This window comes from Parambassis ranga, chromosome 14 (assembly GCF_900634625.1).
Source record: "Parambassis ranga chromosome 14, fParRan2.1, whole genome shotgun sequence".
NCBI classification, from domain to species: Eukaryota; Metazoa; Chordata; class Actinopteri; family Ambassidae; genus Parambassis; species Parambassis ranga.
In genome coordinates, this window is record NC_041034.1 from 16416961 (window position 1) to 16435968 (window position 19008).

The 19008-nt window shown below is 44.2% G+C and overlaps 1 protein-coding gene and 1 long non-coding RNA gene across 5 annotated transcripts in view; one reads left to right on the forward strand and one right to left on the reverse strand.

Annotated features, from left to right (window-relative positions):
• The first annotated feature begins 289 nt into the window (after positions 1 to 289).
• Positions 290 to 10550, forward strand: LOC114445820 (uncharacterized). Its single transcript, XR_003671710.1, has 3 exons — positions 290 to 398; positions 4338 to 4471; positions 10421 to 10550. It is a non-coding gene; the product is annotated as an uncharacterized LOC114445820 (long non-coding RNA).
• mtmr4 (myotubularin related protein 4) overlaps positions 5237 to 19008 on the reverse strand; it is a 30251-nt gene continuing 16479 nt past the window's right edge. For 2 of the 4 annotated variants that reach the window (XM_028421062.1, XM_028421061.1), the window contains exons 4-20: positions 17603 to 17719; positions 16525 to 16554; positions 15932 to 16014; positions 14688 to 14854; positions 14493 to 14589; positions 13297 to 13410; positions 13001 to 13191; positions 12352 to 12480; positions 11445 to 11556; positions 10730 to 10925; positions 10465 to 10650; positions 10172 to 10342; positions 9615 to 9769; positions 7989 to 9450; positions 7773 to 7883; positions 7557 to 7645; positions 6792 to 6969 (exon numbers count right to left, since the gene is read on the reverse strand). In XM_028421062.1, the coding sequence (XP_028276863.1) occupies positions 6792 to 6969; positions 7557 to 7645; positions 7773 to 7883; positions 7989 to 9450; positions 9615 to 9769; positions 10172 to 10342; positions 10465 to 10650; positions 10730 to 10925; positions 11445 to 11556; positions 12352 to 12480; positions 13001 to 13191; positions 13297 to 13410; positions 14493 to 14589; positions 14688 to 14854; positions 15932 to 16014; positions 16525 to 16554; positions 17603 to 17719 (3588 nt within the window). Of the gene's footprint in view, positions 6970 to 7556; positions 7646 to 7772; positions 7884 to 7988; positions 9451 to 9614; positions 9770 to 10171; positions 10343 to 10464; positions 10651 to 10729; positions 10926 to 11444; positions 11557 to 12351; positions 12481 to 13000; positions 13192 to 13296; positions 13411 to 14492; positions 14590 to 14687; positions 14855 to 15931; positions 16015 to 16524; positions 16555 to 17602; positions 17720 to 19008 lie in introns of all 4 variants that reach the window. The other 2 variants (XM_028421060.1, XM_028421063.1) reach the window with 2 other exon arrangements.

The window sequence follows — 19008 nt, forward strand, 5'->3', positions numbered from 1 at the left end:
TTCAGAGTGTGGAGTGTTTTTGGTGTTCCCATTTTTAAAGTAAGTAAAGTTACACTAGTGAAGCATTCTCATTTGTTTATTATAAAAATAAGACAATACAAAGTAAAAAGAAATGTGTGTGTGTGTGTGTCATACTCCTTTAAGACCCCTGACAATGTTACCAGTAGCATCAATCTGCACTTCGATCCTCTTTAATGATAATTGTCTGCTAGTAGAGGCTGCGCATGCGCATCAGCCATCAGCTCCCACCAGCTGCCAGATGATGGTTGTAGTGAACCCGCACCACCCGGTGGAGTCACGCCGCGGCCCTGACTCTGGACAGCGAGTGAGCCTGTTTACGTTAGGACCTGGTTGGGAGCAGAAGTGCACACAATGTGCCATTTTGGGGACATAAAACTGTAAGTAGCCAATGCTTTCAAAGTGCATTTTATTCGTGTTGTCACCAGTTATGTTATGTGATTGTATTTTGTAAACGTGTTTGCTGTGAAATTAGCGTTTGCGCGAGCTAATTAAAAGTTACTGCACATTAGCATTAGCTCATTCGAGTTAGATTTAGTAACGCTTATTTTATATGGGCTTTATGTCTTTTTGGGAGATGGGTGATGTCGTTACTTTGCTGCCAGTGACTTTAATCTAGCCTTGAGCGCATATGGAAGCGTAGTGTCAAAATTAAGCTAACATAACAACAGGTGTGCCAGAAACGGATTTCCGTCGCGGGAGCGCGCACAGAGCCTTGACGCTGCGTAGCCGAGTGTGTGTAGCTACTAGCTCCACGGCTGTTTTGTCTCATGTTTTGCTCTGTTGCAGTGTACACAATCTCGAAACTTCATGTCGACGATTATAGCAGACGAATTACTTTGTGAAATAGTAAAGTTTGGGAAACGGAAGTGGTCACATATGTCCAGGAAAGGTTGCAGTTTGTCATGCTCGTAGGCTTTTGTTTGTTGGATTGCTGAGGCTGGTTTACAATTTGGAAAACCACGGACATTAGAATCATGCTAATCAGGTCCCTAGGGTTACTGTTTGCAATAAATGCATGGATGTAAAGAGTCTTTGCTTTAGTTTTATACTGGAAAAAAAAGTTTTTTCATTCTCTTTAATTACCAGGTTTATTTGTGAACATGAATGGGCTATTTATATTGCAGGTGCTCATTAAAGACACTAATTAATCACACTAAATTCATGAAAATTGTGGATTTTTCTGAATCAACAGAAAGTTTAATGATTTTTATTTTTATTTATTTTTTTCTGTTTCTTTACAGCATATGACTAATTTGCTTTTAATGTGCCATTTAGTCGTTTTATTCAGCCACTGCACCTCCACTAGTCGGGTGGTAAGAACAATGTGTTTTTAGATTTATGCCAAAACAGTTACCGAGTTGTTCAATGGCTGAATTTACAAAACATGCACTTTTCCAAGAGTTTAAATCGAGGCAACTGGACTAGAGGATTGTTTTTTGAAGGCGTTTCGCCACTCCCCCAAGTGGCTTCTTCAGTTCTGCAACAATCTGAGTTTTATGTGTTCAGGACCTCTGTGGGTGGATCTTGCAGGAACTCACATGACTACTAAGATCTCTCTAGTTGGTTAATGGTCAGTTAACGACCAGAAACTGTGTCTGGACCATGTGCAGGACTAGTTGACGGCCCATCGTTAGTTTGAATGTGAGTGACGTCTGCTAGGAGGGGATGAAAGGACAGAGTTGTAAACAGGTGTTTACTCCTCTGTTTAGAGAGGGTTTTTTTCAATTTCACATAGATGGCTTCTTTGACTCCTCTTTCATACCATCTGCCCTCCCTGTCTTGCAGAACTGAAGAAGCCACTTGGGGGAGTGGCGAAACGTCTTCAAAAAACAACCCTTGAGTCCAGTTGCCTCGATTTAAACTCTTGGAAATGACTATGACCTGGATGAATGAGAGCATCCACAGATAAAATGTGCACTGTTGTCACTGCTCGGTTTTTTTGGTATTCGCCATCCAGGAATAATGTCTACGAGGCTCACAATTTTACCTTTTGCCAATTTACAGGCTTCTGTGAGAGCAACCAGTTCTGCTGCCTGAGCTGAGAAGTGACATGGAAGAGGGCCAGAACACACACCCCTGTGACAGGGTCATGTGATGCTGAACCGTCGACATCACACAAGATCACAAGATCAGGGTTAAGAACAGTGCGTTTCACAGTAACATCAGGCATATTCAACAAACAAATGTGATGGCGATTAAATCATGCAGCAGAAAGATGAGACGTTTTCTGGTCTTGTAGAATGAGGGACCGTAGCAGCTACAGCACGCAGACAATGAGGAAGGCCTGCTGCTACAGGATCAAGCTGAGGAAAAGTCAGCCACAGGGTGGAGTTTCTCTCTGTGTTTTTGCAGCAATATTAACAAAACCATTTGGAGAGATTGTTTTCCCTCTGCGGTGATCACATGACCCAATAATGTCGCCCGTTGCTACAACCACTGAAGCTTTGACAAGCTAGCCTTATGTCCTTTGGCTAGATGTTGCAGCAAGGCAAGAGAATGAATGTCACACTGTCCCCTGGACAGAAAGTCATCCACATACTGGAGTAGAGCGGAGCCAGGAGTCGGCTCCAAAGATTCAGGACTGTCTTGTAAAGCTGCATTGTAAATGGTGGGAGACTCGGTGTCGCCCTGGCACAGGCGTGCCCACGTGTAGAATTTGCCTTTGAATGCGAACCAGAACTGGGTGTCGGGGTGTACAGGGACTCTAAAGAAAGCATTTGCTAGATCAGTTACTGTGAACCACTGAGAGCCTTCAGGGACCTGAGACAAAATGGTGTGAGGATCTGGAACAGTTGGGGCTCGGGCGTGGACTGCTTGCAAGTCCCGGACAAATCTCCATTCTGTTGGTTAACCTTTGTCTCTAATTTCAGATTTTGGCATGATCACAACTGGTTCCACTCTTTTGATAAGACCTACATCATATTTGTGAGCTGTCCACAGTGTAGGTGGGACTTCTGCTAACAATGGTGAGACAGCTGTTGGATCTGTTACAGACACAAAAAGAGGATGTTGTAGAGTCTAGTCTAGATGCTACAAAGAGCAGTCGTCAAAGATGAAAGAGAGAGAGTAAAGACATGAGCAGAGGGAGAGTAGAAAACATTAGGACCAGCAGTGCAGAGCACACTTGTTGACAAAAGGTCTCAGATCTGCCACTAGGGCTGAACGATCTATCGTTTTAGACCGAAAATTGTGATTTCAGACTGTGTGTGTGTGCAGTGGGAGGGCCGCGTGTGTACATCAGATGCAGACAGAGGCAACAGCTAATGACGTCACCAAAACAATAACGCAGGCATTTGATGAAGAGGCTCCATATGAGGACTCTAGTAAACGGTGGACAGAGCTGACAGCAGCAGCTCCGTTTTTCCTTAGATATGATTCCCATTAAAGTTTGATCATTTGTTCTAAATCACATTGAACTTTAAGAGTTACTTAAGTCTCAATACTGTATTTATTGTTTAACCTTAGGAGGCTCACTTCAGTCTGTTTAAATGACGAATAATACTTTACAGAACTACATTAGTCTTCTTTTTAGCCTATTTGAAATAAAACTTTATTTTGTTCTGTAATTGTTATTTAAATTTATTGAAAACTAATACTGAGTGCACGTTATCAGAGTTTACTTTTAGATCTACTGATAGTTTTTGAGAGGTGACAGAGTAGGCTACCTGAAGTCATTTACACAGAAACATGCAAATTAGTGTCAATGTAAAAACAAATCGTGATAAAATCGTGATCGTGATTTTATCATTAAAGAATCGTGATATAAAATTTTTGCCATATCGCCCACCCCTAGGTATGATGTAAGTTTCTGTGATCTTTGCAAATGCTCATGTGCACTAAAACTTGATTTGAAAAAAATCGTGGATGAAATCGAAATCGCAATATTTGCCTGAAAAATCGCAATTCAATTTATTCTTAAAATCGTTCAGCCCTATCTGCCACATTTGGTTTGGCGAGTGAGACATGTGGATGAGAAGCTAGCACGGTGAAAATGATTGTTGCTCTGGTGTCAGCTGTACTGCGGCTGCGATATAGCTCGAGTCCCAAAACAATGATGTCTGCCTGGTGTTGCTGAGGTGCGCTGGGCTCTAGGCCTCCATACTGTGTGTTTACAGGATGTGGGCAGTCACGTGCCCAATGTCCACGATGTCCACAAATGTCCCTGTCCCACAGGGAGTAACTTCGATCCCTGCTATGACCAGGGGAGCTGTGTTCTGTTGTTGTGATGTAGCATTAGCCATCTCAGCCACTGCCTGTAGCATGGTGAGCTGGTCTTGGCTACATCTCCACTTAGTCTTTTCTCTCATCTTTTGCAGGTGTCTGCAGACTTTGGAAAGCCTAGCACCATCGTTTAAGAAGGCGTGTTCAAGTGGGTTTCCCATATGCCACTGACATCACCTCGGTCAACTGGTTCAGGAAGGCCGCTGTGTTCATTGAAGACGGCATGCAGGTGAGTGTAATAGTCCCCCACAGATTCAGATTTGTCTGTAATTTTATTAATAGCTGGTAGGGCATTGCTAAGGGGTTTTTCCACAAGACAGCAGGAGAAGGAACGTAACCAGTGTCAATTTTTAAACTAAAGGTTCTGAATTAATGCATAGCTAAAAACAGTCAAACTATCACATTTCAGAAAGCTGTACTTTTCAGATTCTACATCACAAAGGCCTATTATTGTTTGAGTGACACCCTGAGGTTAGGTACTACAAATTGGAAGTGAAATCAGTTGTGTAATTAGGTGGTCCTCTGTAATTCCAATCTGAATTTACTGTATCAACAAGGGTCATTGCACACCTCTCATAGGTCTTAACATTTGGCTTTGGTATCTAGCCAGAACCGTTTAGTGTGCCAACTAGCATGTGTAAGATAACATAGCGAATCAATAGTGCAGTTGCTTTTAGAATCCACATTAGAAATAGTGATTGTCTAGTTATGTTAAAAAAAATAGTTTTCATGATAATGTGGGTTTGTGCACTTTGTAAAGACTGCATCCCAGTTTCAATAACTACAGTATGTTGTGACTCCCTCAACAACCAAATTTGACCAAACTGACAAAACTAAACACATTACCTAAATAAATGTAAATAAGTACAAAATACAGTTTTTGTCTCTAAACTTTATTATTAAAAAAGTGTCCCTTTCTCAGGTGCCCCAAGAATGTTCTGATGTTACTTAAATACGTGGTGAGAAGTAGTGAATAATGACATCTGGAAACAGATTTATGATATAATCTTTTATTTTAACCCATGGGATTTAACTTTTACAGTGCATTTCTTTACAACAATTATTCATTAAGTGACAGATTTTCGCCACCACTACAGATCAGATAACTATGTATGTTACACTTCTGAGCTCCTTGACTTCATTAACATCGTGCAAAAATCCCAATATTAGTCGATGGAGAACCACCAATGTTTAACTAATTCAGGGATATCCCATCACCCATTGATGTGGTTAACCTTTTTTATCAAACTCATCCATCTGTTAATCTTTAGTTGCCTCAGTGTTATCACGCAGCTAACTATCTGTACCATTAAAAACATACAGAGAGGTGGCCAATTAGAAACCTGCTGCTGTCCATTAGAAAGAAAAGGCTTCAAAATAGACGAAACAAAATATGGCACTATTGTCTCAAAGAACAACCAGTAGACACAAACACTTTAGAAGGAGACTGCAGCCAAACTCCCCCAACAGAACAAAAACTCCAAGCACTCTGTTCAGTCCTTTCCCGAGCAGCGTAGACTGCCAGGGAACACTCTGAGGAGGAGTCATCAGTCAGACGGACATCAAGCTTTAAGTGAACACAAAGCCATTCAATCGCAGCAGAAACCTTTAAGAAAATCCCTCAATCACGTCACATAAAGCCAACGGTACCTTCAAATGACTTTGTTGTAGTTCCTCACCTTCTTCTGTCCTCTCCCTCTTAACACGCCATGCAAACGTCGCACAAAACAAACACGTAACGTTGCATCAATCAGTCCGTGCACAGCCCTCAGAACGACACTTAACACAGCAACATAGCTGTTCTGGAGAAAAGCATTGATAAGGACAGAACCACACTGACTGTGCGTACACAGAATTCTGAGAACACATTGCAGCAATGAACATATATATACCACCCACTGAATGCACACCAACAAACTATCCAGTTAACCCATTACATGTTACATTCAGGCTCCAAGAAAATAATGCAATGGCAAAGTAAACAGCAGATTTCTCCCTTTCACTCAAGTTTGGTCTCAAATTCCCTCAAATACTCAACAGCTAGTAGTGCACAAAATAAGGATACAAAATTAGACTTTTAAATACTGTAGCAGCAATTCTTTTCTTTTAAAGTTGAAAGCCTCCAGTAGTACAGGTACAGGCTTTGGAGTCCCCGACATGTGGAAGGGTGAGCGATTGTCCTCTGAAACGTGAGACGGTGTCCGTCAGGCGGGGCCAGGTGATTGGTACTAGAGGTGGGTGGACAGGGCACCGCTAGAAGACAGGACTGTGCAGAGGCAGCAGGACGCTGCAACGCTCTGGGCTGAAAATGGTCTGTGGGGTTTGTTCTGGAAGAACACATCCCCCTCCTTCCCACCTGCTGGCATGCCTCAACCTCCAACCATCCGCCCTCCCAGTGTCTCAGTGCATCTCCATTTCAAAAACAAGCCCGGTAACAATTCCTCCTCATCCCCCACAGCAGCAGGTTGGGGTAACAACAAGGCGCTCAGCTCATCAGTCCGAAACAAGCAGGACAGAGCCGAGGCGATCCACGCTGCACGGCGTTTCTCTCAGCTGGAGGCTGTGGCAATGGCCTTCTTAAGCTGCTGGCTGCGGATCTCGCGTGTGCGGGACTCCAGGAGCAGGTCGTGGCAGATGTTACAGACCAACACTGGGTCGTACAGCTGCTGGTCCGGGATGGGCAGCTTCAGATGACAACAGTCTTTACAGAACACATTACCACAGTTCCTGAAACAAAATATTAACAACTAAATTAGAACAAAACAAAAAAACTGAGAGAACAATCATTCTGATACTCTAAAACAAAATGCACTTGTTGCCTGTTTGGTTTATTTTGATTTTTTGAACAGTTGGACCCAGACTTTAGAAAAGGTGAGAGGATATGATAATTAACTGTATGAAACTGAATCAATAAAACATGTGTGCCAATCTTTGAATAATGACTTATTCTATACTATACTATAAAAATTAAAAGAAGAACCTTTAACTAAGGACTATTTCTATACTAAACAATCTGTAGGAACCAAGATGTAGCAACAGTTAAAAAAAGTAACTTTTGGTTTCAATCAGAAAGCTGTAACTCATTTAAAGAGAGAAATGTAAGAACTATGCTTCCACACATGTTGACCACTACTAGACACATTCACCAGACGTACAATGAGCAGGCTGCTTATATCTGTTTTGTTCTTTCACTGACTGGAGGTTAGTCTCAGGTATTGCACGTGTGCTCTACAGCTATTCAGTCACTGTTTGTGATAGAACCTTTGCTGTTGTGCTTATTAATGTAATGTCAGGAGAAGATAGTGAAGCCCCACCTGCAGTGGTGACGTCTCTTTGCTATCCAGAACTCACAGTCACAGTGGAAACAATGGGAGGCCATGTGGTCTGGCACCCACCTTGTGACCTACACACACACACACAGATAGGCATCTATTAGAACAGTGTGTGATATTAAAATGTGCACCAGGTAGGAGGTGAAGGCGAAAAAAAGAGTGGAGGAAGAGACAAGCGAGGAGATGAAGGAAGCTGACCTCTGTGTCCTTGCGCTCCACTCGATCCCAGCTGCCCTCAGACAGACGGTCCTCACTGTGGGTGGACAGAGAATCCTCCTCATTGCTGTTGTCCGACTCCCGCAGACATGTCTAAAGCAGAGAAATCAGGGAACAATCAGAGGAGAGACAGGGACATTCTGGAAATATTTACAAACACTGGCTGCCTGAAATGTCATTACTCATGGAGCTACTCACAATGTCATCCTCATAGTCGATGTCCGGCTCTGAGGGAGGGGTACCATACTGTTTGCTCTCTAGCCTCATCTGCAGCTGTCGCACCTGCTGCCGCAGCACCTCCACCTCTTGCTTATAACCTGCCTCAATCTGTCGCAGTCTCTGCTGCACAGCATCCATGGGCACTGGCAGCCCATCGTCATCCAGATAAGATGGAGCCTGGGGAGGGGGAGGGGAGCTGGAGGCAGAGGGTGAGGAATATGATGCGGGCAGGAGCTGAAGGCCTGCCAGAGAGTAGCTGTTGAGGGCAGTGGCTGCAGGCCCAGTGTAGCCTGCGCTCCTGGCAGCAGACAGCCATCCAGGCTGCAGAGGGCTGCTGGGACAACAAAGAGCCTCCCTGCGGCAGCACTGTGTCCCATTGGCAAAGGTGAAGCCTTGAGCACGCAGGAGTTTACTAGCAACCCGACGGCTCTGGTAAGTGTTGGGCTGCAGGGCCCTGCTGACGCCGGAATGACTGCAGGCTGACTGGACCAGACCCTGGACACTCTCCCAGTGAGAGCCGAGCAGGGACAGGTCTGACAGCTGACTCTGGGAAATGAGCTGACGAGCTGTTACCTGGTTGCAGTCTACAGGAGCTGCTGTGACTGTTAACACACGATCTCTTCCTTTCACTACATCTGTCCTCATGTCCTCTTTCTCCATCTGGGGCTGACTTTGTGGCCGCAGCTCTGGCTGCTCCACATCATTTAAATTATTGTGGGTAAGATCCTGGGTCACTGTGGAAGGCAAAGTAGGGGGGAGCTCTCCCTCACCTGTCAGAGTCTCAGTGGAGTCCTCCATGGGAAGGAGTGATGTTAGCTGCTTCAGCGCCAGCAGGCTGGCAGATTCTGGGAGGCCGTTTGTTTCACCGTTAATGTGTCCGTTCAGCAGTGGTGTGGGTGTGTTGGTTGCAGGTTGCGTGTTCTTGCAGGGCAGAGGTAAACATGGCTCTGGTTTATGAGTGGGTGATGTGGTACTCTCAGTAGTCCTACAGGGGCTCTCAGCCTCAGGTGGAGGTGGAGGGAGTGGAGGGTTTGTGATCTGAGGCAAAGCTTGCTGGAGGACAGGAGTGGAAAAGGCAGTGTGAGTCAGAGTGATGTCATTACTAAGAGGGACAGGGGGGAGAGGCAGAGAGGGCAGGGGCTGTGTGGTGAGACAGGGCTCCTCCTGTGGACCATTACAGCACTCAGGGCCTGGAACTTCCTCTGGGGTCTTGGCAGGACTCTGATGTGCTGACTGTCTCTCACCACTATTTATTCCAGTGTCGGGTATGGCCTCATCATAGCTGTCTGCAGAGGTTTCTTCCATTGTAGGTGAAGGCTCCAGTGTGGAGCGACCCTCCTGGCAGTGCTTATTGAGATTAGGGTCACTGGACGTACGTGTCAGGGGCACCCCGTTCTCAAAAGCTGACAGCAGGTTGTCCATGGAGCGGGTCTTGGGAAGTCTGAAAATCAGAACATTAACTTTATTTTTTTGCACATGTGCAGAAATGGTACAATACAATTTTACATAAGATGCTCTAGAGGGCAGTCTCACCCCCTGTAAATATTCTGACAGAAACAACCACCAGCACAAAGTACTGATCAGGTTTACATTAAAATAACATACCTGTCGAGGGAACGGGAGGTGAGCTCATCTCCAGTAACTAAGGGTGGGAGGTAGAGCTCCACAGAATCATCCACAGCAGTGCATGGGGAGGAGGTGGGCAGGTAGACAGCTGTCCACAGCTGTAATGCCCGAGTGTGGCAGACAGGCTGCAGCACCTGGCACATAATAGAGGACAAACCCAGAAGGTCAATAAGTGGTGTCTATTCCTTATTAAGAGTTGTGTATTATGATCACATAATTCTTTGAGAGCCTGGATCAGGGAGGATGGCAGAGAATGTGGGACAGATGTAATAGTATGCTTTAAATCTTTTATCTGAAAGACATCTTGGGAGTCCAAATTGGAGTCACGCTTTTCATTAATTAATAATCAAGCCATTTATTCTGAACAGGATCTAAAAGAAGTAAGACTGGAGATCTGAAAATGTATGCTGTGATCCTAAAATACCTCAGTTCCCTTCAGCAAGTCACCTCACTCCTCAGTAACTGAGAAGTGCAGTGATATGCTGTAATTTACTCAATTACACAAGCACAGATCATTCTGTAATGAGTGAAGGTACCATATCATGGCTGGGGATGTAGAGGAAGTTCTGGAAGTTCTTGTTTCCTGTGCGAAGCAGTGACCAGACGGAGCAGGTGCGTTTGTAGATGTTCTTTGCCTCCCGCTCACGGGCATTATTACACAGAAATGTGCCATAAAGACACGAGTATGTGTGCTGCACCAACTTGACCTGGACAAGCAAGGAAGACACATCAAGTGAGGACTCTTAACAACAGCAATGATGTCCATTATTTCCTCTGTCTTTCAGTTGTGTGTGACAGCTGATTGAGAGTGTGCTGTATGACCACCCACCAGAAAGGCCTCGTTGAACTCAAACAGGCAGGGGAACTGTTTGAGCAGCTGGTGAACACAGTCCAGCCACTGCAAGAAGACGGGACACTGCTCACTCACATCGTCAGCATTCTCCTGGTGGCCACAGCGGTCTCCGAACTTATGACCATAGTCCAACCACTCTGTCTCCACAAGCACCTGGAAACCCTGTGGAGGACCCAGCCGTCAGGACCGAAGGTTATGGTGCCACAAAACTATACTGTCTAACACAAAAACTGGCTCTCACCTCTAGTGTCCTGTAATATGGATCCAGCAGGATCTTGGAAAGGGCAACAATCTGTGGTGTGCGATCCCACCCATCTGAACAGTGAACCAGGACAGGACGGCCTTCCCGCTCCACTGCTGAACATACCAGAGTGGCTGCCTTCAGCATCACAGAGAGGTGCTGCAGCCAACGGGTGCTCTCCAGTGCTGAAAGCCAGCTGGAAAAACAAGAGAGGGCTGATTAGAGTCACAAACTAGTAATCTATATGGAATAATATTTTAATTGAAGTGATCTGGAGCCTGGATACTGTATATGTATTGCACCTGAGGTTACTTTGGGTTAAATAAACGTAAGGAGGCTCTGACCTACATCTCAGGTGGCCTCTCTGCGTCATTACACACCTCCATCAGAATAACAACAAGCCTAAAATAACATGATGTCACAGCAGCTGAGCTAACCTATGGTCTCTACATACGACAACATATGTATCACATACAGCTGGCCCCCACATCTAAACACTGGAACAGACAGACACCCGAAGCACACTGCACTGTTGATGTGTACAGACGGACAGCTGGCTGGCCCAGCAGGAATGAGACTGGACTGCTGTGGCAGAGTTCCCATCTCTGTGTGGTGTTGCCTTACGGTGGGGTGAAGCCATTAAAACAGTGAGGGACAGGGCAGCGCAAACGAGGGCAGAGCTGCTCAGAGAGAAAGGTCAAACAGATCGACTTACTTTCCTGGGTCTGGGATCTGACTGCAGACGGTTCTCAGAGCCTGGAAGCTGTTGCGGATAGCGTGGATGTTGGCCATTCCCATGAACATTACCTCACAGTTGGGATAGTACTCTAAAAACAACCACAAGATATAAACAACAATTTGTTTGTTAGATACAGAAGCACTGTGAAATTTTTAGTTTGTACACAAGACACTGTGCACGGCAGGAGTCAATGTTTCCAGTCTGACATTTTAACAGACTCTTAAACAGATACGTGACCAAGCAGCCTGTAACAATGGATTTTTGCAAGTGGCACTCTAGCACCAACAAATAAGTCTACTCTACTACTGTTGTCACTGTGTACTCACAGCCACATTAAATTCTTAACTTCATCAGCTTACTACCACCTAAAATGTATTGAGAGGAATAATGGCAACACTGCTCACAGGACTTTCAAAACAAGCTGTACAGCTTCAGTGTATTCAGAGTGCAGCTGCTCAGGTCCTGACAAGACCAGGAGTATGGCCACATTACTGTGCCATATGAAGCCTGTTGGACCCTGAGGACATCTGGGACCAGGCTGCTGGTGGTCCTAAGAGTTAGAACTACACAAGGCGAAGCAGCATTTCAGTTCCATGCAGCAAAAAACTGGACTGGTTCTGACCATATGTAAGTCTAATAACATTCTTCTTTCCAGTGTCTACACTGCTCAGTGGCTGTTTAAACCACTGTTAGCTTTCCCCCTTTATAACCGATTTCCTCTGTCCAATTATCAACTTTACAAAGTCAATATGGCAAATATTTACAAGTCCAACAGACACAAGCATTTTTCAATGTGTTTCTACACAAAATATACACATCTACAAAACTACAAAATACAAACATCTATTGATATCTTCACATATTTCTTAAGGTTTACACTAACCCTCACACTCGCAGCCTCCGCCCTTGGCTCGGTTAGCCACTGCAGCAGTGTAAGAGCGAGCATCCAGAATCAGCAGCTTCTGTGGCACAGTGTTGTCATCACATCCAGAGCCGCCTGTCAGAGAGGAGTCTGGTGGGGAACAGGAGACACGAGATTTTCAGTGTTAAGTTTTTATTCACCTGCTTTAGAGAGGACGGGAAAGAAAAAAAAGAGTAAAAAGGGGAAGGAATCAGAGAGGTGCTGGGAACATGATTAACAGAGACTGACTATTTGTAACCAACTGAAAATCAATATTTTCCCTTGATGACACCCTCCACCGGTAACGATCACAAGTCTAGATGCTTGCTTGCTACAGCAATCGCAGTGAAAGATGAGCAATTACTCTGAGACTGAAACTGAACTACTCCTCTCTGCACTCTGTGTTGTGCTGCTAGCCTGTAGTTGTGTTGAAGGTTCTTTCAGCATTATGGCTTTGTCTTTGGCAGATACACTGTTTTTAAAATTAGAACATGTAATCAATAAAGGACCATGTAATTTATTGCTAATTAATCTACTGTTGTATGAATTTGTGACATTATGCTTGTGAGTCACTTGGTTCTCTAAGAGTTACATTATGTATGCATGGATCTGAAAAATCAAACCAAATTACCAAAATCACTATCTGATGAGTCGGGAGCTTCCCCGCGTTGCCGGCAGGGTGCTGCACTCTTTGCTCCACTGTCCGTCTGACAGGCCTTGGCGATGGAAGTCACTAGGTACTCATCATCTGTGTTCCTCCAGCCCCACCAGCTGATCTCAGGCTGGCTGCAACGTGCGATTACTGCCCCGTTCTTCTGGTGTCTAGAATAACAGTTTACAGAGTGAGCAAACACAAAGGCACACACACATTGTTGTGTAAGTGGAGAAAACAGGAGGCAGTGTATATGACGGTGTTTGTAAAGCTACCTGTAGACAACCACAGGAATCCTCTTCCAGGACCTGAAGGAAGCCACACTCTCTAGCTCCTTGTCAGTGATCCATATTGGAACCAGAAGCTTCTGTGGGTAGCTGGAGCACAGCCTACAGGACGAAGCAGGAGGGGGGTAAGCATGCAAGTCTTCAGAGGTGCACTACAGACAAAATATAGTGCTGAATAATGTTTTAGTGTAGAAAAACAAAATTCTTTGAGATGTTACAAGCACGTGTTCTCTGTCATGTTCTAGTTTTCAGGGTCACTCTGCAGCATCAATAACACTCGGGGCTGGTAGAGGAGAAATCAGCATGCTGCCGCCCAACTCCATCTGTCTCTGTCTCCTCTGTCTCTCCCATTGTACCTTCCTCAATTTCTATTCACTTGTTGGTTGTCTAAGGAGGGAGAGAGGCACCAAGTGCTTGTGCTTGTGTGTGTGTGTGGTGTGTGAGGGAAAGTGAAATACTGTGCTGAGTCATGGGCCTCAGCAGGCTGCAGCTTGTTTAATTAGCCAGTTGTCCTGGGTGTCTGTGTCCCTCAGCAGGTTGTGTTCTCTTGGGCCTTCTGGGGAGACTGATATTTTTTGTAGCATTTATTTGCACACACACATTTGGTATATTGTTTCTGCTTGTGTGTGCATGTGTTGATTTGTTTAAGATCCATTGTACTTTTAGTTATATTTATACCACTTGAATTTCCTTCTTCTTCTGAGTTCACTATTACTGGTTTGTCACTGTCACATGTTTTAGTTCCCTTTTTTCACAACATCAGACAACAGCAGACATATGCAGCTATCATATGACTTGTCACAAATAGGTGTATCAATCAATCAGCATTAGTCCACACACAGTGGCTGACAGTCGAGGTAATCTGAGCTCTTCTTCCTGAAAGAAGAAGTTTAAAGGAAGGGCAAAAATACATTGGTGAGCTGTAGTCTTTATTTATAAAATTAATCACTGCTTTCCTGCTATCTGGGGAATATGGTAAAATGGACAGCGTCTGTTTGGTTTGGTGACATAGTGCTGACAGTGCTTCTAGCTCTGCCTGATTCCAGCCCTCCTCCCTGTCAGCTCTGTGAAACTGACATTCACCATTCACTTTCTGAACACTGATCTTGTATTACTAGTACTACGTGCAGTGCAGCCATCCGCCCGGCAGGCATGCTATTTATGGTAAAGTATCTGTGACATACTTGTAGTTGCAGTTGATGTCCGACACTCTCCAGACGTTCTGTGTGTCGAAGCTCATCCTCTTTACCTCCATTTCCATCCTCTGACGCACATGATCACCTGCACGCACAGAAGATGCAGAAAGGGTATAAATAAATGCAATCCTAAGGGGTTACTTTGTTCCTGAACTTTCACATGAATCTATTAAGTGTGGTTACCTGGGCGGCAGAGATGAACATGCTGGTCTTCATCATCAGCGCTGCCTCCCAGACACCAAGCATGATAGGCCAGAGCAAAGAGGTCCTCAAGACGGGATGGGTGGGCTGTGGCACGATTCAGACGCTTGACCCACTCCTGGCACTGCTTGAACGTTGCAAAATGACATCTGGAGAACCCAGTGTGGAGATTAGAAAGATTTAACAACTAAATATTTCTTTAGAACTTCATGCATAGGGGACAGGGAGAAAAAAAGAAGAAATGTAACAGATGTTCAGTGATTTTCCAGCCTTTAAAGACGGGTAATAATGTGGCTGCTTAATGATGAAGAACCAAGATGCAACTGGCACATCTGCCTTTGAGTATCTAAAGGCTCCAGTGGCTGTGACCTTTACAGATGTCCAAGAGCAGGTAGCAATGAATTCATTTCAATCTGCTGTGAAATGAAAAGTGGCTTGACATTCTTTCCCTTTACAACTTTGTCAACAGTGTCTTGAGTTTTCAAACTTTCAGATCTGTGCAAACCATAGTGTAACACTGACATTAATTATAATTGAATTATAAATGAACTCTGGAATGGCCACTCATAAAATAAGTAAAACAAACAGCCTGTAATGTTCATTTCATTCCGTGTTGAGTAAAACAGATTAATGATGGGGAGATCTTAATCATGTTAATAGTGTAGACTGCATAACACTTCTGTCTGAGGTTTTTAGCAGCTGAGGGTAGTTGAGCATATTTAATAAGAATTAGGAAATAATTTTGGCTGCCTGTATAAAACATTTCTGCCCATATTGTAATCAGAAGACTCATATTACACACTGCACATCAGAAGAAGGTCTAGCATTTCTACAATTACAGATTGTAGGTAGTGTGTAGTCAAGTGGGGTTTGATACAAAATCTGCCCATGATAGACAGACAGACTTAAGATATAGATACAACTAGTACAGGTTTTATCTCAAGATGCAGTTAAACCAAAAGGTAAAGAAATATGTTTATCAATCATTCAAAAACTCAAAATATATTCTAGGTCTCTAAACTTCACATTAGCAACTAACCAATTTACAACTAACCGATTAGAAATTAGTATTGAACACAGCCATGTAAAAACATCAATTACAACAGCTGTAACAGCTATTTTTATACCGGGAATCCTGACAAGTTTAGAAATTCTCTCTGGTTTCCAACAGCAAATGTTTTGCCCAAAGTGTGTGTGTGTGTGTGTGTGTAATTGCTGCTTCATACCTGACAACTTTAGAGTCTTTGCAGATGATGTGCAACTGGAACATGTCTCTGCACTCCACACTTTCTATCAGCCTGAGAGGCACCTATAGGGGGAGACAGAGAGCACATAGCATCAGCTTGATGGCCCACTGAGATAGCCATCTGCATAGAAGTTACCCTACACAGAGTGGAGCTTTAACATTACTGCACAGGAGAGCAAGGCTTCTGTTATGGTATCAAACAACAGCTTCAAATGTGTTGGCCATTCTGCATCTGAAGCTTTTAAGTGATGCTGTACACTGGAATGTTCATGAAGGCACTGCCAAGATTTACAGTAACACCCACCCAACGTCACTTTTGAATAAACCTTCATGTACTAGCACTGTGTGAACATTATAAGAAAACATCTGTCAAATGATGGTGAAGACAGCGCTTGCTTTTTGTCTCAAGGTCAGCCCTGCTTCACAATAATTTAGCAGGGTGCACTCACAGAAAATTATAAATCCAGCCTTCCCACCCAGCTGAATGTAAATTGCAATTATAATAGTGCAGAGCTGAATGACTAAGCTGTCTAGACTGTGGCAGAGGGTGGTGTTTTATCATATGGTACTCACAGATATTTCATTGTCCACACCTGGGTAGGTCTAAAACACAGTGACACCATGGAGCACACAGAGAGAGAGAGAGAGGGAGGGAGGGAGGGAAGACACAAGACAGGAGGAAATGAAAGAACTATTAAACCAAAAAAATTCAGGAGACATAGGGAAATAAAGAGTTAAAAGAAAAGAAACACCAAATGATGAAAGATAACTGAGTGGATCACGCAGTGTGCTACTTGTAGCACATGACTGAGCCAAATGGAAATCATGGAGAAAGACAAACATGGACAGGAGCAAAGGGCAAGAAAACAGCTTAGAAGCAGGGGGTGAGTGGTGAAGGGGAGGTGTGGGTGAGAGGTTGTGGCTTGTTGGCATTCATACAGAGTTCATCTCTGCTGCTGGGGTCGAAGCAGGACTCTGCCTAGTAGGCAATGAGTTTGAAATGCACTGTTCACAAGTGACATCTGAACTCTCCTCCCCTTAAGTAAGTCATAGTAACGAGCTGTTTTTAACGTCCTGTGATCAACCCTGAACACCTCCTCCTCTCCAAACCCTGTCATTGTTTCCAGAAGCCGAATCCTTGTGGAAAAGATGATAGGGATTTGAGGAGAAGGAGGAATTCCTCTGCCAATGAATGCAAACAATTGGCCTGTTTGTATTTGACCAAGGCCTGACGTCAGCAAGACCAGGCTGGTGGACATCAGTGCCAGTGGGGGCCGGGCCTTTGGAGCCTGGATGTCGCATTAAACCTCTCCCGTCTGCAGATCAGAGGGTCCGCTACTCTGGTGATAAAGTCCTGGCACATGCAACTTTATGCCAACTATGTTGCAACACAACTAAAACTGCTTTACTGGTAGCTTATATAAAACACTTGAAGGTTTATTTGCCTTGTTAGCACAGTAATGTGTTTATAAAATTTATACAGGGGTAAGGAAAAAGTCTATGTGCTTCCAAACTAAACATTATATCCTCCTCTGCCACTGGATTCTGTAGTGGCGTGGCATGGCAGCAGTAAACTCAGAGAGTCGTGCCATCTGGACTCAATGAATATGTTGCTCTTCAGTGGGTTTATTGTTGTGTCACGTGCACTCACATTGATGACAGAGTCCTTAAACTTGATGTGGAGCCTGTAGTTAGAAATGGCAATAATGGCTTCGTCAGCACGGCCGAGATATTCCACCCCTTCCCCCTGAAGAACTGGGAATGGCACCTGTGGGGACACATGACAATATTCCTTAAGTCTGTGGTGCATCAAGCATTTACAGCAACACCTGATTATTGTGTCTAATCATGACATCCACATTTCTGTTTTGCTCTCAGTGTTGTCAGTTATAACTACTTCATTATGATTGCCCTGCTATTTACAAATATTAACTTATAACCAGCACTGGACAGTTCATCCTGTCAGAGTAACACTACAAGAAAAAAGTTGACATACAAAACAGTACGCATGTGTGGCCGACCAATTAGCACATAGTAGCTGCACAGAAGAACCTTTGTGAGTGCAGAGGGCTTGTTGGTAAGCCTGAATGAGCAAGCAAATGAAGGCAGGGCTGGGAGAGAGAGGGACCGTCTGCAGCAGTGCTGACAGGACAGCGAGGGATCCCAAACTGTCCATTAACATTCTTACTTGTACCATTTTATTACAGCACAGCCAAGCCCTAGCTTTGGCTGCAACAACACCCCTACATTAAGGTAATTGGGTCCCAACAGAGGTTAATAGAACATTTTTCATTTCATTCTGAGGCAGGGCATTATCTTTAAAAGCTGACCAAGTGGAACAGACACACAGCTATGTTTGTTGACTTTTAACATAAGCTTTTAACCAGTTTTAGCATGGTCCCACTCAGAGTGATGACCTGGAGGATTTCAGTTATAACATATGTGAAGAGAATGACTCATATTCAGTCTATATGCATAAATCGCTCTGGTTGATATGAAATAGTGAAGCCTCTTTCATTCATTCCTCACCTACATGACCTCTATCACACTTTATTTCTCCCAAGTCATCACTTCTGTGTGATCACTGCAAGCACCAATTTAATGTTGTGGCTGCGGAACTAATCACTGTCAGTGGGGACTAAGGTCATGTTGTTGAGTTGCTGGTCGTGAGGACAACATTGTTGCTTAGAGACAACATTACCTCATTCTGCATTAGCATGCAGTGCTGAGTCACGCAACAGAGGACCCACTAGTGCATGTTAAAAGGAGGCATGCAGCGGGGCAGATGGGGGATTATAAAGGAAATGAGAAAATCAGGCTTACCTCAACATCAGCCAACACTGTTAAAAGCACAGCCTTGGCGCACAGAGCACACAAACTGGATGTGTGACACTCCACATCTAAGTCTATTACCACTCACGCTAGTGCATGTAATAAATCTAAAAACTTTTAAAAAGCGATACTGGCAATTGGTGCAGCTGTGAGTGCATCAGATTGTTTAAAAAAAAAAAAAATAGGTGCCTGACATTTATCACTGCACCTGCTGCTGCTTATCTC